Source organism: Petromyzon marinus, chromosome 9 (assembly GCF_048934315.1).
Source record: "Petromyzon marinus isolate PM22_M1 ecotype Great Lakes invasive population chromosome 9, UKy_Petmar_22M1.pri1.0, whole genome shotgun sequence".
Lineage (NCBI taxonomy): Eukaryota > Metazoa > Chordata > Hyperoartia > Petromyzontiformes > Petromyzontidae > Petromyzon > Petromyzon marinus.
Genome location: NC_133675.1, coordinates 9,333,532 through 9,352,761, shown reverse-complemented (window position 1 = coordinate 9,352,761; position 19,230 = coordinate 9,333,532). Strand labels below are relative to the sequence as shown.

General features: G+C 48.9%; 1 protein-coding gene across 3 annotated transcripts; it reads left to right on the top strand.

The window, feature by feature from the left end:
* Positions 1 to 4,317: 4,317 nt before the first annotated feature.
* LOC116940571 (uncharacterized) lies at positions 4,318 to 15,611 on the top strand. Of its 3 annotated transcripts, none has more exons than XM_032950549.2 (6): positions 4,318 to 4,525; positions 5,371 to 5,608; positions 8,944 to 9,146; positions 11,133 to 11,297; positions 11,927 to 12,047; positions 13,130 to 15,611. In XM_032950549.2, exons 2-6 carry the CDS (start codon positions 5,417 to 5,419, stop codon positions 14,063 to 14,065), a joined length of 1,617 nt encoding a protein of 538 aa, XP_032806440.2. In that variant the 5' UTR covers positions 4,318 to 4,525; positions 5,371 to 5,416; the 3' UTR covers positions 14,066 to 15,611. The 3 variants fall into 3 exon arrangements, with proteins under 3 accessions (XP_032806440.2, XP_032806439.2, XP_032806438.2); XM_032950548.2 differs by having other exon boundaries at positions 4,318 to 4,676; XM_032950547.2 differs by having other exon boundaries at positions 4,319 to 4,591.
* Positions 15,612 to 19,230: the final 3,619 nt, after the last annotated feature.

Below are 19,230 nucleotides of genomic sequence, written 5' to 3'. Positions count from 1 at the left end.
CAGCAAAGATGAGCGTTTTGAATTATATAAATTAAAAAGAGGGATGACAAGGGCAATGCCACTGTCATCATGGATAAAATAGAATATAACAACAAAATTCAAGAATTACTCAACGATGGTAGCTATACAAAAATAAATAGAGATCCCACCAACAGCCTCGTCATACAAACCAACAAAATCATTTCTGATTCAACCGCATTAATTGATCAAACCAAACAGTTCTCGTTGAAACCTTCTGCTGCCAGGCCACCAAGATTATACGGCTTAACAAAATACATAAAGTAGATACACCCCTTCGTCCCATCGTCTCTAATATCAACTCCCCCACCTACAAACTGGCTCGTTTTCTGTCTGAAATCCTGCGGCCTTTCAATGGAAAAACCACCTCTGCGATACAAAATTCTACTCACCTGGTATCGACAATCAAGGGTATTTCCCTGTCCCCAGACGACCTGCTTGTCAGTTTTGATGGAGTTTCCTTATTCACCAAAGTTCCTGTACCTGACACCATCGCAATTATTGAAGACTTGGTTCATCAAGGACTAAACACTGGGGTACCCCCCATGGTGAGACACTGCTTAACCAATACATACTTCACTTGGAATGTAACTTTCTACAAACAAACTGAGGGCACCCCAATAGGCTCCCCTTTATCTCCAGTTGTAGCCAACATTTTCATGGAAGAAATTTGAGACTGACGCCATCCAGACTGCCACTCTGAGCCCAACCTTATGGAAGAGGTACGTGAATGACACTTTTGTCATCTTGCTACATGGCCGGCCTGCTCTAGACCAATTCCTCGACCACATCAATTCCATACACCCAGCCATCATATTTACCATGGACGTCGAAAAAGATGGCAAGCTACCTTTTTTTGATGTCCTAATAAAAAGAGACCTGATGGTTCAATGACCGACTCTGTCTACAGGAAAGCTACCCATACGGATGCTTACCTGAAACCGGATTCCCACCACCATCCATCCCAGAAGAATTCCCTCGTCAAGACTCTGCACCATAGAGCCCAATGCATATCCGACCGGGAACACATAGCCAGTGAACTCAAGCACGTACACCAAGCTCTTAAGGCTAATGGTTACTCAGACTACACAATCCGCAAAGCTATCACTCCAACCATGAAGAAGGACCCTCTTGAGGAGCCATTCATTACCTTACCCTACATTGCGTGGATCACAAAAAAGATCTCCAAAATCTTGAATAAACACAAGATCCAGGTCCGATTCAACACATTGCATAAAATCCGTGATCTGGTTCCGTCTGTAAAAGATGTGATTCCGGACATACAGTACCCTGGTGTCTACAAACTAAGTTGCCTCTGTGGTAGTAGTTACATTGGAGAAACCAAACGACATGTCTCGGACCGCATCCGTGAACACAAAGCGGACCTAAAACACGGTAGGACCAACACCTCGGCCGTGGCAGATCACTGTTATTGTTCAGTAGCCTCACATGACATTGACTTCTCCAAGACAGAGGTTATCTGCAGGCCATCTGGCTACCATGAGAGATTCGTTCATGAGGCTATCCACATATACAAACACAGAGACAATTTCAACCGAGAAGATGGATTCAGGCTTAGCAATCATTGGAAGGATTTGATCAACCATTTCGGGTCTTAATTGATTGTTTGCGCTTACGGTGGCTTTCAGACCGCATCCATTATTTTCGTCTCCCCCCTCCTCTTTTCCGAACATAGATGGACTCATCTTCTTTGGTTTTTTCGGTAAAGTCACGTAGAATGAGAATAAAATAATAAATTGATAAAATAAAATAACACAATAATATTCTCACGACGTTTCGGCCACAACACAAGCGGCCTTCATCAGGTGAAGGGACGAGAGCGTGGCTCTTTCACTCCAGTGCTGTCCTACCAGACAGTCTCGTCCCTTCACCTGATGAAGGCCGCTTGTGTTGTGGCCGAAACGTCGTGAGAATATTATTGTGTTATTTTATTTTATCAATTTATTATTTTATTCTCATTCTACGTGACTTTACCGAAAGAACCAAAGAAGATGAATCATTGCAGTCACGAAAGCTTTAAATCGAAATAGATGGACTCGTCCATCTTAATAACTGCCAAATCGCTCTCCGTGGTGCTAACGTTAAAAAAACGCCACTTTCTTCAAAATGTTCTTGCTGTCGTTTTCACACCTGATGATGATTGCTTGTGTTGCAGTCGAAACGTCGTGAGAATTTTATTGTTTTATATTTTTTTATTATTATTTTATTGTTTCCCTTCTACGTGACTTTACCGAAAGAACCAAGAATATGGTTATGTGCACTACAAAATAAGACGTTTCTCCGCTCGCCGCGAGGACCAACCGTCGGCCTAGCAACGGCATCCCCGGCAACAGAAGTCCCTGGCAACGGCTGGTCCAGGGCATCAGAGGAGAAGCATCTGGGAGCCCGGGCGGTTAAACGAGGTAATAAGGAGAAGTTGTAAGTGATTGAATGACGGTGGAATTAAACGGTGGGACGAATGAAACAGACGTTTCGCAAATTGTGCGAATGTGTACAGTACTGTCAAATTCAAGAGCTGGACAGTAAAACGACGCCCACGGGCGTTGCAAAATCAAATGTTTTGCGGCTGTTCGTGAGACCCACAGCGTGTGCGAATGAGCAAATGTGTGAGTAAAAGAGGGATGATTGAAAGAGCACTGTGTAAGTTAATGACTGCGAGGCATGAGTAAGTGTATGTGGGAGGAATGAGTGAGTGAATGAGGGGGGGGGGAGGTGCAGTTTAGTGGTGTAATCGTGTGGTATCGTGTTCGAGTGGTTCCGTGTAACGGTGTAGTAGTGAACAGCATTGGTGTAGTGTGTGCTCTGATAGTGTAGTCTCTTCAAGTAGTGGTATAGTGGCGTGGGGTGCAGTGTAGCGGTACAAATTCTCGATTTGTCATGGGTGTGTTAGTGGTGTGGTGAGTGTTGCGGCAGTTGGCCTGGTGAGTGTCAGGCAAGGCCGTAGCCATGAAGTCAACATTGGGGGAGGGGACCAAATCTTCCAGGGGGTGTGTGGGGGTCCCCCCCCCAGAAAAAAATATGAATTTGAAAACGAATTTCCTGCCTAAAATATTAAAAAAATTCACTAACACATAGGATGGACTTTTTATTCATTTTTTACAATAATGTCTAATAGTGTATTATTGTATTTACATTGCTCTGTTTTTTTCTTTTTTACCTTTTCTTGTTTCATGGAATGTAATGGCAGAGATTAGGGATTCATAAAGTACAATCATAACGACAATCATATAAACAGAAATCTATTTTATAGCAATATGTTGGGAGGGGCATTTTGAGCATATTTGAATATGGGGGGGGGGGGATGCGTCCCCCCCCCCAATATATATTATAATTACGGCCTTGGTGCCAGGTGAGTAGTCGGTGATGTCTGCCGAGTTTCAGGAGGGTGATGTTTGCTGGTGAGTGTCAGCAGAGTGCCTTTTGAGTGGTGTCAGGTGCGTCCGGTGAGGGTCGGGTGGATGACTGGTGAGTGGTGGTGTCATGGGGTTGATGCGGTGTCTTGCGAGGGTGTCTGGTGAGGGTCAGATGTCAGGTGAATGCCTGGTGTGTGACTGGCAGTGGTGTCTGGTGAGTGTTGAGAGTGGCCAACAGAGAAGAGGAGGGGTGGAGCCGATGACCAGTAAGAGGACAATAGCTGAGAGAAGGGCGCTGAGGCGATGGGGAGGACAACCCTGTGTGTAGGACGGGCTGTGTGAGAGTGTAACTGCGTGAGTGTGCAAGGGTTATACAGTATGTGTCTATGTGTCGACGCAGCCTCAAATTAGTACTTGGTGCGGTGTGCAACTGACCACCCACCCCCCTCGTGAGCTGTTCCGGCCTTCATAGGTGCTCGCTAACAGCACTTGCCCCAACAGTATGTTAAGGCTACACGGGGGATCTGCGTGTGCGTGCGAGAGGCGTCATACCAAACCGGGGGTTGTTTGACCATACTTCACCACACTAGTTCGTGCGAGTTTGGTGTGGGAAGGGGATCCAGGACAGCTTTAGATATCACTCGCCCCTAATGATGACATTAGTCGCGGTCGAGAATTAAACTTGAGCCTTTGCTGGTTAATAGCCACCTATCGTTCCGCACTCGGAATTCTTCCCATACTTATGGTGCACGCTGGGAACCCGTCATCATTTGCTCTTCACCCAGCACAGTAATTAACGTGGATTATTCTCAGCAACCCGCCCCGCCCGCCCGCCCCAGCCATTCACGTATTCCCCGTCGTCCGGGCAATGCAATCCAGGCCCCAATGCACCACGGAGGATGATGATGATGATGAGGAGGAAGCCCTTTTGTTGACGCGAGCACATTCTTCACGTCTGGCGTTCACGATAGCGCGCACGCACGCACGCACCCACACACGCGCGCACGCACGCACCCACGCACATGCGCGCGTGCGTGCGCGCATGTGCGTGTGGCGACGCCTGTTCCTTGACGACCGGTTTTGTTGATACTTTCGTCCCAGTGCCGGGATGCATCCGCTTCAAGTGCGCCGGGGTGGGTTGGAGGCAGAATTTGCCCGCAGGGACAATAACAGTAACCGTACTTCTCTCTCCGGGACAGGTAACATTCAAATTCTTGATTCTTGACTTTACCGAAAGAACCAAGAATATGAATCGCTGCAGTCACGAATGCTTTGAATCAAAAGGTAACATTCTAGTTGGTGTTGTTACTCGTCCATATCAACTCACGGTTATTTAAGGCTTTCGCATTTTGCTTTTACGCCTTGTGGGCTGTGTGTATATACACATCCATCGTTAAGAATTACTCGGGAGTGGGAATTTCTGGGGGGATTCGGGGATCAGGAGTAATGTAGGCGGCGTGTCGAATGTAACTCGACACGTCACAATTGTGACCGTAGGCTTAAGGCAGGCGGCTCAAAGTGCAAGATGTAATCTTACGTTGACGACAGCAATTGTTGTGCTATCGTCATAATCGGCAGACCTTTGTCAATGCGCTGCCGGATTGAAGGCCTCCCTGCGTCGTGTCGGTCATGGGGCTTGTTTAACCATACTTCACCACGCTGGTCACCGGCGTAGGCTGGTGAAGTGACCGCAGGACTGGTCACTCGCCACTGATGTGAACCGCGGCCGGAAATCGAACTCGGGCGGCCGAGGTTCCATTGCGTAGTGTCTTAACCATGGCGACACCGGCTCGATCGCACCTCCCGATTAGCACGGTTGGCTACGTACGGCGCGAAAGAAGTTCGACATACGGTGCATACATACATCTTTGGTGCACGGTGCACTCTGGCTAGGCAGAGTGAATATTCGACGTTTGTTGAAGATTGCGAGAAATTGCGAAGGCAACCTTCGGGGACGTGACATTGTTGTTGCCTGCAGCGTGAGTTGGCGCAGGTTCCCGGCTAACGTCGCCGCGTAGCTACAGATGTCGGCCTTCCTGTCGCGGCCCCTGGGTCCCGGGTCCAGTTGGACTCCCGGCTCAGGGTCATGGCCCGGCCCGACGGTCGGGGCTTCTCCTCCTCCACCGGACGAGCTCTTGGCGGCCGCGGTGGGAGACGTGGCGTGGATGGAGCTGAGCCTTGTGAAGGCCGGGTCGCTTCTCCGGGAGGACGGACACGTAAGAGGTCCCACCGCCGCCGCCACCACCACCACCACCACACCGCACGTTGCACATCAGCAGACCAAGCCCAGGAGACCACCAAGTAGATGGAGGCCATTTTGTTCCACGCTGTTTGGTTTTCACATCGCGGTTGCTGATCACAGGCCCAGCACTGCCAAGCGGCCAAGTGACACACATCGCTGTTGGAGGTGTACCGTATTCTTCGGATGATAAGCCGCATTCTTCCCACCTGCATTGTAAAGCGTTGTTTGGGGTGCGTCTTATAACCCGGTAGGTGTGTGTGTGTGTGTGCGTGTGACGATGACTTGAAAGATGATTGCTTATGGTGGTTGATAATGATGACGGTGTGTGTGCATGCGTGTGTGTGGAAGCGGTAGTGTAGCGGTTAGTGCGCTGCGCTACGAACCTGGGCCACCCGATTTCGATTCCCGCTGACGGCCAACACCAGTGACGAATATCTGAACTGGGCCTCCCCGAAGTAGACTTAGCCTCAAATGAGTACCTGGTGCGGTGTGTAAACATCGCCACTTAGAAGACAAAGGCGACCGGGCGTGGTGCTGGCCACATCACCCACTCGTCGTGTCCCGGCCTTCATAGGTACTCACTAATAGCACTTGCTCCAACAGTAGGTTAAGGCTATATGGGGGATCTTTATCTTTGTTGACCAGATTTGTATAATGTACCTTTATTGACACAGGACAAAAGTTTGGGGTGCATCTGACTTTTCAGAACGCCTTATATTCCAGAGAATGTGGTGACAGATGACGGTCAATATGTTTATTGAATTGAACTAGAGAATACGAATTCCATGGGGGAGAAAATTCCAAAGTAGGGCTCTGAAAATGTGGACTCCGCCTGTTCCATCTGTACGGGATGCTGTTACCTTGTCACGCGCGTGGATTTTCTCCGGGCTTCTCCCGGTTTCCTCAAAACCTGCAAACACGCATTAAGTGGCGGCTGAACACATCTTAACATATCGAGAGGAAGGCAGAGCTCGTGGGGGAAGGAATTTGTCGCCGGCTCACCGCCGGGGCTGCCTTTCCCGTTTGTCCCGTGGTTCCTTCTGGCGTCTCCTGTTAAAAGGACCACCCCCTCCCGCTGAAAGTAATCAGAATGGAGGGGCACTATCATGAGTGATTTGCTCTGGCTTTGGCGAGGCCTTCGTCCAGCGTCGGGTTGACCATGGTCGATGGTAATGACGGTGGGATTAAATGACTCGAATTGCCTCCCCTTACGCATTGTGTTGTAAGAGTGCGATTAAGTCAGGTACCGCTCGCAGCTGGCTGCATCGCCCCCCACTCCTCCCCATTCGCTGCTTTGTCCATTAATGGCCGGCCGCAAATGCCCATAGCTATGGCAATGAAAGTTTTGTCTGAAACAGCTTTGCCGTGAGCTGCGTAGCGTAACCATGCTGTGTTTTTTTTGTGGACGTTACCTGGGTAACGCGTTAACAATACTGCTCCAACGCGGCACGGCCACACATTTATTTATTTAAGGGTTGAACCCATGCAGTGTGACCCCCCCCCCCCCCAAAAGCTGACACGCTTCGTCTCTCGAGCTTTATCGGTGTGAACCGCCTCAAATTTCCGCTGCTGAATGCCCATACATTCATGTCGTCTCTTTAATAGCCCCGGGGAGAACCAGAGAACCAATTGAGACCAAATGTATTATTTTCCAAGAGGAGATCTGGGGTGACAATGAAAGCACGATAATGAAACTAAAACGCTAAAAAACCACGTGCCACTTAAATAATGCGGGCACGTACAAAAGCGTTGTCTCAACACGGGCTGCAATAAGCACCAGTCACTAACTGCTGTACCACTGCTCAACTCCTCCATAATGGATGAAAGATAAATATGCCATGTTTGCTATTGATGTGATCAGTGGGTATTCACCTGCTATGAAATATAAATCAGAAACATGGACACTGACAAAGATGGGAGGGAAGAAAATATCAGGGGTCCACAAAGACGTATGGAGAGACACAGGCTCAAGATTGCACTGGGAGATGGAACATGTGGATTTTATAATATAATAATGTTAAAGACATGTTGACTGTGAAGAAAAGTAAGGGGGTTGTGGGTAGGACACGTCCAGTGAGCGAGAATGACGATGGAGTGGCATTCAAATGAGGGAACGCGCTTCATAGGAAGTCCCTCGTGGAGATGGAGCGACGAGATAATGTACAGGTGCTGGGTGGATTGTTACATTGTGGGACCGTCAAGGATGGCCACGATGTGGAGAGGCCTTCAGCAGTGGATTGATCTCGGCTGATGATGATGATGATGGACGGACGGACGCTGCAGGTCTGAACGGGAGCTACGGTAGCGAGGGAGGATTTATTCGTTGAAAAAAAAATCCAGGTCCAAATGTAAATGGTCCTACGGGTGTTACGTGTCACGTGCCTTTGTTCGGGTCACACGGCAGAGGCCTTTGTGGAATATTTACCACACACGCCGCATCCACCATGTGAACCAATTATTTCATGTTCTCGGGCTAATTGGTCATTAGAGAAATGAGGCAGGAAAATTGAAGCAGCAACGAGATTTGTCAGGACACTCAGAAGAATTACTCCGTCTGTACATGTTGAGGGGAGCGAGCCCTACGGTGTCTCACAATATGTCCTGTTTATTTTCTCCTGCTGGCAGTAACCCCCACCTCGTTTAATATATAATACACACACACACACGTACAATACGAGGGCCTGAATAAAGAAAGTTTGATAAAAGTGGACTCTGGCAGGGGGCGATGGCCGGTGGTCGAGACTAATTGTCATTGGCAGCCAAAGGACGGAACAAGCCTGAGAAAATGTGCACTGCATACAATTTCTTCAATTTACAAAAACAAAACTATTCCAATCTCTTAAGCCGAAGCATTAAAAGCACGGGGAGAGAGTTCAGACATTTCTCAAAGTTCACACTATCTGAAAGGAAAATATGTTGGTCAGAGTCGTATGTCGTACGTACATCATCAATGCCATACTGGCTTCATACAGGTGGATTGATCCCTTGCAGTAGCAGTGCGACTGCGTTGGGCTTTTTTTTGTCGTCGTTCTAACGGTATGTTACTACCTCAGTGGGCGTTGCCTGCTAGGGTGGAGATGGTTTAGTTCTACTTGTATGTTTGTGGGGTGATTTGTTTGCCTATCCTGTACCTTGCGCGACAATCGTGCTTTTGTACTGTTTGTTGTCGTAACGTTCTTACCCGCCCCTACTGGATATCTGCGGGGGGAAACAATAGAGCTGCAAAGATCATCGGATCCCAACACTAAACAGTCTGATTCTGCTATCGTTTCCGATCCCGTAACCCCCCCCCCCTCCTCGACGTCGCAGGGCCTCACGGCGCTGCACGTGGCCGCGCTGCACTGCCGCCTGAGCTGCCTGCGTCGGCTACTGGAGCGCCACGGCGTCGACGTGGAGCTGGCGAGCTCCACGGGGTGGAGGGCCCTGCACCTGGTGTGCAACGCGCGCCGGGGCGCCCGGAGCGCCCTGGCGTGCGTGCGCTACCTGCTCACGAGAGGGGCCCGCGTCAACGCGTGAGTCGCGGATCTCAAAGTCGGGATGGTTTTTGTTTGCGCTTGGAGGAATCCGATGAGCGATATTAATCTCTTTTTTTCACAGATGTCCAGTAGGGGCGGGTTCAGAACGTGACAATAACAAACGATATAAACGCAACGTATAGTAAAATTTTAAATAAAATGAAACTAAACTATGTTTTATTTTACCAGATAAGGGCCACTCAGCTGTATGTATGTTGAACTTATATCACACCGTACATAGCCAACCATGCTAATCCGATGTGCAGGGGAAGGACAACAAACTAAACACAAAATGCAGTTCGAAGTAAATTTGTTTTAAATCTGAAAGTGCATAGCTCCAGTAACTTTCTAATATCGGAAAGAAGCGCATTCCAGACGGATCTGCTGCTGTAGCTGTGTGGATGAGTGGATGGATGCATGGACAAGGCGTTCGTTGTGTAGTGGTGGTGGTGTTGCTGATTGTGGTGTGGTGGTTGTGATTATAATGATGGTGGTGATTGCAGTGTTGAGATATGAGGATGATGATGGTCGATGTGATGGTGGTGGAGGTGGTAATGGTGGTGGAGGTGGTAATGGTGTTCACATTGAGAATGATGGTTGTGGTGGAATGTGATGATGGTGGAGCCATGAACCCCGTGACCTGAGTTCGATTCCCGCTCACGGCTAACACCAGTAACAAATATATGAACCGATGCTGGGTCTCCACTATGTCGACTCAGCCTTAAGTGAGTACCTGGTGCAGTGAGTAAACAGCATTGGGGAGACAAAGGCGGCCGGGTTTGGTGCTGGCAAACCCACCCCGTTGCTTGTCATGCCGGCCTTAATAAGTGCTCGCTAAGAGCACTTGCCTCAATGGTCCGTTAAAGGCTACAGTATATGGGGGATCTTTATATTGTCTTTGATGGTTGTAAGGATGGTGATGGTAGTGGTGACAATAGTGACGGAGGTGATGATGATGGTCCTGGTGGTGGTAGTTGTGGTGGAGATGATGCTGATGAAGATAATCATGACGTTGTACTGGTGATTAAGTGATGTAGTGCTCATAGAGTTCATGATGATTGTGTTTATAATGATAGTTGTGCAGATGACGGTGGTGGTGAATCAATGTTGATGATGATTATGATGACACTTCTTTTTGCATATGCTTTATTTAATCGTGTTAAAATATTCAATTCTCATCCAAACCCTATGATGGCAATGGTGGTGACAGTGATGGTACAAGATGGCAATTATCTCTAGACAAATTATAAAGTTTTGAGGACAATGATTATGACAATGGCGATGCCGATTGTTCATGCCGTGTTGACACGGAAAGCACTGCGGTATGGAGATAGCTGCCTAGCGATGTTCTCTGCGCACATTGTAAAAAAGAATTATATATTTAACTCAATGGGTCTGATTCGCGGGCTTGGCGAAAGTTTTTTCCCGTCAGATTTTTTTATCACATTTTTTAAAATGAAAAATCTTCCATTGTCTCCATCGCTAGCAATTGGGAAAGTCGCTTAAGCGACGTGTGTCAGCCCCTTCGACGAGTTGTGAATGTGGACCCATTTTATTAACACGACAGCCCAACGAGACCGATTATTCCTTTGCCAGGCAGCACTGAGATACAATTAGCTCATCGTTGGTAGGCATTATTTTAATCCAATACATTTAGCCGTGAGTGATTTTCATATTTAGGGTTTGGGCTGTGGCACTGGTACACAATGGTTGACTTGCGAATTATATCATATGGTCTTGATTTCATCACCTATGCCATATATCTCACTCGAGCACAAGGTTATACTATATTATTGTACCCTGCATTCCTATATTCCTGTGGGGAGAACACAGGTATCATGAGGGCAAAATAAGGTGAGATGGACGTAGCCTGCAAAAGCATATCCCGGAACGCCGTTCCGAACTGTTGCGGATTAAACCAAGCAGTGACTGAGACTGTGACTTGAAGTTAAACGTGCCGACGGAATTAATGCTGCTGCCCAGGCGCAACGAGGATTCGGTGACTCCGCTGCACGTGGCCTCCAGCGAGGGGCTCCTGGGCTGCGTTCGGGCCCTGCTGGAAGCCGGAGCCGACCCCTCGGCCCGCGACCTTCGCCAGCACCGGCCAGTGGAACTGGCGAGACTGTGGGGCCACCGCAAGTGCACCAGGTGCCGCGTGGGAGGTGTTGGGGAGTCGGGGTGGGGGGGGGCTCACCAGGGCCGTGGCGATAGCTGGTGGGGGGTTGGTCAGGTTGGGGCTGTTTGTTGCCAAGCCTCGGGCTCGCAGAGGGCCTTCGTAGGGGATGCCGTTGATGCAACCGCACAGAAACCCACAGGTCGGAGGGGTCCAGGCGCTGGGTTATGAAGAGGAGGGTGGAAATAAATAACAATGCTTTCACTTTACGGAGTGTCATTCACGCCAACAGCATACAACAAGGCTGTACGTTAATTATATAAAAGTACCAAATCTCAAATACGCAACTGACTACGCACGGCGCTAGAGAAGCTGAACACGCGCACGCACATACGCACCAAGCAAATAAAACCCTGCTGCCAAGCAAAATAAAAAAAATGGATAAACTAATGAATAAATGGCACGAAAACAAAAAGAACAAATAAGAATAACAAAAAAGTGATTAAAATAAAGATTTTGCACAGGGGTCTCCATGTCATTCTTTGCACGGGGGGCCCATGCCAACCACACCGTGCCGCACAACTCCACCCCGCTTGCCTGCAGACACTGCCGGTCGCCGACGCTAAGGACAGGTGATGGCTCTGCTTGCCCTGGATGTTGACAGGCTCCTCGCCAGCGTCATGTGGATGGACGAAAAGAACGAGGCCGCCACGGAGGACGTCGAGCTCCTGAAGATGGGAAGACACTTCCTGGCAAAGGAGAAGCGACACTTTGCCAAATGCGAGGTCAGAACACGCCTACCGGCGATTGCGTGAGAAATGAGTCACGGCTCATTAATGGTGATCTTTCATAATCACTTTAATGAGTCATGCCCCTTATTAGCCGGTGTTTTGGCCCCACGGTCCATTATACCTGCGGCGTGGCTAAAGCGAATATGCTGACCGCTGGGTGAAATTACTGACTTGATGGAAAGTGAATGGTGGTTGTTAGATGGATAGGCCGGGCACCACCATAGGTATGTTTAATTAATATATTTATACGGTGGAAACATTCCCCACATTTGTACAATTGTATTATTGGCGTCGTTCCACGAGGTAAATTGTCCGTGAGGAACTCTCACAGAGCTGTGTGTCACAGCGAGAACAGCACGCAGGAGAAGATATCGCAGAACTACATCTGATATTCCTTCAAGCTGTGCCTTCCACACGTGCCCTTCGACGGAGAAATGTTCATAGCGTGATGGGAAAAGTGATCATTATAACTCTCAGAGCTGGAAATTAACCGAATTCAATGAAAAACCCCAATTTAATGTGACGGTTTTTTCTGTACATCAAGGCATGACACTTGAGAACCTGGTCTCATCAGTGGCGCCTGAAACTTGGATTCGAACCCAGTTATCTGTGGTGCCAGCTTAGCCACCCGTGGACTCTGTAGGGTGTAGAAGTTATTTGCCATTGTTGTTTTGTGTGTCTGCCTCTGTGTCTCTGTTCATATGATTGCATTTCTGTCTCTGTAATTCAGTCTGTCTGTGTGATTCTGTCTCTCTGTCACGGTGTATCAGTCTCTCTCTCTCCTTATCGATGTGTCTCTGTCTTTCACTGTACACTATTCATCTCTATATATTGATCATGGCACACGAGGGGTTTGGTGGCTAGCACCACGCCCAGCCGCCTTTGTTTCCCCGGTGGCGATGTTTACACACCGCACCAGGTAACCATTTGAGGCTGAGTCTACCTAGGGGAGGCCCAGGACCAGTTGAAATAATCGTCACCGGTGACAGCCGTGAACAGTAATCGAACCGGCTTTCGCAGCGCAGCGTGTTAACCGCTGCGCTGCCGTTCCCCTCCATGCGCGCGCACGCACACAGGATGAACGCCAATTCGTCAACGCGATGTCCTTCCTGGGCTGGCTGGAGGACAAGCGACTTCCCGCACCCCCGGCCCCCCCACTCGCGCCTCCGGTCCCCGACTCCCGCCGACGCCGGGGGGGCCACGCACGCGGTCCGCAGCGGCGGGGGGGGCAGGGAGGCGGACAGCCCGGCGGGGGGCTGCCCGAGACGACGGCTCCGGCGAGACGATCGCGGGACGCGCCGGGCCGCACCACCGGCACGAGGCTCCGGCCGGGCACCAACCTCCTGTGCACCGGGAGCGTGACCGCCCGCGGGGTCGCCGACGCGCTCCCGACCCTGACCCCGCGTGAGCCTTGGAACGTGAGCACCAACCCGAGCAGCGCCCCCCGTACGGACATCGCGAGGCCGCCCGGGGGCGCGCCCGGCGTGTGGCCCGACGACGACGACGACGACGATGACGACGGCGATGACGACGGCGATGACGACGAGGCGACGTCCAAGCCGGGGAAGGAACGCCGCCGCGCTGGCGGAAAGCTCTCTCCGGGCAGCCGGCGAAGGTTCCGCACGTTCGTGCTCGACAGGGTAGCGGAGGAGGCCGAACGAGACAACGGTCGCGACGACGGCGGCGACGACGACGACGAGGGCGACGGCAATGACGGTGGTGGTGGTGGTGGTGATGGTGGTGGTGATGGTGGTGGTGATGGTGGTGGTGGTGGTTGCGGTCGGAGGGCCGAAGCGGTGCACCGCGCGTTGCAGGGTCGTGGCCGAAGGGTCCCAGCTTCTCGCCTCCGCGGGCCCCGGGACTTCACGGCTCGAGAGAGCGTGACGGAGCTGCCGAGGAAGCGGGGCCCCCGAGACGCCTCGCGGCTGCGTGGAGAGGTGGCCATGCACCTGTGCCAGACGGCGCAGTCTGTGCTCTTCTTGGGCACGTGGAGCGAGCAACGAGATGTGTGACGTGTCGCACGTGTGTGCACATTATCAGATGCCCCCATAATCTGTTATTATTAGCGTCTGTTATCTGTTATCATGTGTCGCGTTTGTGTGTGTGTGTGTGTTATCATATGTGTCGCGTTTCTGTGTGTGTGTTATCATGTGTCGCGTTTGTGTGTGCGAGTGTTATCATATCTGTCGCGTTTGTGTGTGTGTGTGTGTTATCATGTGTCACGTTTGTGTGTGTGTGTTATCATGTGTGTCGCGTTTGTGTGTGTGTGTGTTATCATGTGTGTCACGTTTGTGTGTGTTATCATATGTGTCACGTTTCTGTGTGTGTTATCATATGTGTCACGTTTCTGTGTGTGTTATCATATGTGTCACGTTTGTGTGTGTGTGTGTTATCATGTGTGTCGCGTTTGTGTGTGTGAGTGTTATCATATGTGTCACGTTTCTGTGTGTGTGTGTTATGATATGTGTCGCGTTTCTGTGTGTGTGTTATCATATGTGTCACGTTTGTGTGTGTGTGTTATCATATGTGTCACGTTTGTGTGTGTGTGTGTTATCATATGTGTCACGTGTGTGTGTGTGTGTGTTATCATATGTGTCACGTTTGTGTGTGTGTTATCATATGTGTCACGTTTCTGTGTGTGTGTTATCATATGTGTCACGTTTGTGTGTGTGTGTGTGTTATCATATGTGTCACGTTTGTATGTGTGTGTGTGTTATCATATGCCTCCATAATCTGGAACTCGCTTCCCAAAGCAATCCGTTCTGCTGACTCCCTTCACCCTGCTGAATTCCAGGCCCAAGACCTCCTTTTCCTTTCGCCACTTAATACACATGCTCACTCTTCTGTACAGCATCTTGACATGCACATTTAGATGTAGATACGATCTGTATCCGAATTAGAATTGTACTGTAACGTGTGACTTTATCAGTAACAGTATTAGCAGTAGCAGCAATACCATCATCAGAAGCGATAGTCAAATCAGTATCAACATCATCATCAATCTAATATATAATCGCGTAAAGCAAACACTCCATAGATTGTGCGTATACATGTCATGTTGTTCCACCACCACCACCATCATCAGCGGCAACAACAACAGCACCATCACCACCATCATCGTGAACACCACTGCCACCATGATAGTTTTCATCGCCACCAACACATTCAATGTAAACACTTTACGGGCATACACAATCATCATCCATCCATGGCATAATTACCTTGCAAAGCAGCAACACATTGTGCACAATGTAAAGACAGACATCACGCGCCATCATCATCACAAGTCACGATCTATCCACTGCTGGATGGTCTCCTCTCTCGCAGCCCTGCATCATAGAGCTCGTTGCCCCATGCATCTTGCGTGGAGCAGCCCGGTGATACGTGAATCGCCCATGCCCATGCTCGCAAGTTAGTGCATGCACCGTGTGTAGATTGATAGCCCAATGTCCGTTTATTTGTGGCCAGGTAAGCACCCACTGACAGGGAATGCGGCAGTGGGCCACGTTAGAGAGAACTACTCCGGTAAGGGGCCGTCCATAAATGACGTCAGGCACTTAGGGGGGGAGGGGGGGTGTGACGAGGGGGGGGGGGTGAGAAATGTGACGTCACGTAAAAATGCGCAACTTTAAATAAATATAGACAACGCGTTATACTTAAATTTTGATTTAAAGCTTTCGTGACTGCAGCGATTTATATTCTTGGTTCTTTCGGTAAAGTTACGTAGAAGGAAAACAATAAAATAATAAAAATAAAATAATAAAAATATTTTATTGTTTCCCTTCTACGTTCTACTTAAAATAAATGTTTTCTCCTACAACATCAGAGTGCAGCGCCACATTAAATCCGCACTACAATGACAAGAGTTTAAAGCGATTTGAAGCATGTTTTTTTTTGGGGGGGGGCAGTTCTTTGTGACGTCATATTTGAGGGCGGGGGGTTTGACTTTTTGTGACGCCATGTGACGAAGGGGGGGAGTCATAAATCGTCCAAAATCGCGTGACGTCATTATGGACGGCCCCTAACTACGAGTGGCCCACCGATTTCAATAGACAAGGAGTCATTTGAAAAAACGCACTGTTTGTAGTTTATACAAACGACATTGAAATTGCATAAACATTCGACTCAGTTATTTCACCTCGGCGGCATCGGCGATGCGTATGCGCTCCAGCATTTACAATGACCCTGTCTGTGACTGGAGCTCCCGTTTCAAACTCCTACAACGGACGCGCGCGCGTTTGAGTCCGTCTTGAGTGCGGTGCCGTCGTGAGCCGTCGGGGTCTCAACGGGTTTCCCACTCTCCCGGCGTAAACTGGTGAGCACCGGGTGAGTGATGAATGTCCGACGAGAACCCCTGTGAACGTCAAGTCACCCTGTTCCTGCGGACAGGCTGCCCGCGTGTCTGATGTGCATGTAATCGCCCTGTTTGCGAGAGATTTCGGTCCATTAAAAGCGCCGCATATGGCAACATCGTTTGTGGCGCACGATTTACTCACGCCTAAAATAGCCCCGATCTCGTCGCATCTCAGAAGCTAAGGCCTGAGCCTGGTTAGAACTTTGAATAGTGACCAACCAGAGGGCATGCCTATGTGTTATAGGCGCGGGAGTGCGAGGTTTCGCCAGCGGATGGCAGTGTTGAGTGTTGGCCCATTTCTCTTGGGCGAATTCCCGCACGGGATAAACTGCCTTCTGAATTCCAATGTAAGTTGTACACAACGTATAGAAATAGACTCGTGGAGTATTATTTGTGATATCGTGGTTAGCGTACAACGCTACGAACCCGAGTTCGAATCCCGCTCACGACCATAAACGGGCGAATATTTCAACCGGTTCTGGGCCTCCCCTCGGTAGACTCAGCCTTCAATAAATACCGGGAGACAAAGGCGGTCGGGCGTGGAGTTGGCGACCCACCCCCTCGTGTGCCGTGCCAGCTTTATCGCTAAACAGCAATTGCCCCAGCAGTCCAGCCGGGATTCTAACTCTCACATTTGCGAATGTGATTTGGATGTTCTTTCCTCATCCAATAATTATTATTTATCCAGGAGAGTCGTATAACTCTTTTTCAGCAGGGTCCGGCATTTTTATTTTATTTTATTTAAAGATGTTTTCGGCCAATCACTGAGTGTTATACACGTGTGGTACGAAACCAAAGCACCCAGAGTAAACCCACGCGTGCAAGGGAGCAACACTCTATCACCGTATAGATGGAAACAGATGGCGATTAGTCCACTTGCTCTACTGCCATCTCCTGGTGCGCCAGGGTATGGCACCCCCTCCACCTCCCCCCCCCCGCCACGGGAAACATCTCTGCTGTGATCCACCAAGCCTCGCGTCTGCCTCCACAGTGCCGAGTTACAGGCCGCGTTCATCACCACCAGTGTAATAAACACAAACATTAGTTCACAATTAAATCAGTCGGTGATGCTGCGTCGGCAGTGGTGCACACGCACAAACACAGACATCTCGACGCGAAAAAAATGTATAAAATAGGCGACGCTTCGGGCAATGGCCCTTCCTCGGTGCCCATGAGGGTTAAGGTTGATTTCGCACCTCTGGCGTGGAACCGTTGCTATACACGCGACGTACACGAATTTTAAATGATCAATACGCAACGCACGCGATTTGATTTGTGTCCCGTCGGCATAAGAACATCAAGTATTGTGTCGCTACACCTCTGGAATGCCACGGGCACGTGAGGTCGCCTCTACGCGTTAATGAGGTTACCCCTTGCAGGACGGTTGTGTAGTACACGTCCAGTCAGATCGCGTGTGTTCCTGTTTTTAATTTTATTGCATGCACTTTTAAATACATTTTGACGTTGTGTTTTACTGCTATGCGCGCTAGGTCAACGTGGAAAGTTCCATCCGCATTATTTGATATACATCATTTGTTCCTGTGTATCGCCTCTAAGAGATTCCTGCCGTATTAACCGGCTATTACAAATCCAAAACTACGGTCGTAGTAGCATTGTTATTATTTGTAATCTGAAATACTGTACCGTCGCCCTCTTTCGGCAAGTGTTGCAAGCGCAGTTCTGCCGGGCCTGGTATTAGCGTTCACGTGGCACGCTAATTGACGTAACGAATACGTTGCAAATAAAGGTACGCGTTATCAAAGAAAGATATGCCTTATTGCAGGCAAGTGTAGTTAATGGCGAGTACAATATTCTATATTTTTGTCATGTTTGACTTTTAAGTATTTTAAAGCGCAGTTAGGCGAACAATATTTAGCAATGGCTTGGCTGATATATATTTAGCAATGCTGAACATTTTAGTGCACCAAAAAAATCTGTCAGAATGTAATGGTTGCACTTAAACAACACTAGTGCCGTAGTGTCATTATGTACTTTTTATTTTTTTAAACCAAATAGTGGCACGCAATAGCAAGGCAAGCAATCGGGTTGAGTGGTGGCGCAGTGGTTAGCGCACTGCACGACGGACCATCCCGGCGACACGGGCGCGACTCCCGATCACGGCATGGAACAGTGACACCTGTATATATGTTGAACTTCTTTCTCACCGTGCGTAGCCAACCGTGCTAAGCGGAGGTGCATTGACAGGGCGGGGCGAAGTATGGTCACATAAACCCTCCGACACGGCGTCCGTCACCTTCATCCCACGGTGGGTTTACAAACAGACGGGGCAATGTTCCAATGCATTAATAGAAAACACGATATATACAACAACGTGAGACTCAAAATAGGCTTTTGTGTTAAATTAATTTGCAATTTCAGTAATGTTTTCAGAAAATGTACTTATTTATTCTGGAAATACGGTATAACAATGATGATCATAATCTCTATTTAGACTGCCGGAGGAATCCGATGAGCTATGAAAATATTTTTTTTCACAGATATCCACTAGGGGCGGCTCAGCAAGTGACAGCGATATACAATACAAACACAAACAATGGGAGTGCAAAACAGAGAAGAGGTAAGCAAGTCAGGAAAAAACAATTAAATACAAATAAAAAGTACATATACAGTACTGGAATATTCTTAGGTTAAATCGGACGTATGAGTTGCATTACAAACTTCATACTTGTTTACATAATTACAATAATAACTAAATGTGTATGTTCATGTAGCAATAACGCAACAGGCACTGTTTCCTTCACAATTACTATATATGACACAATGAGGGCATATGTTACTGGTCTCATGTACGACGTGTATATC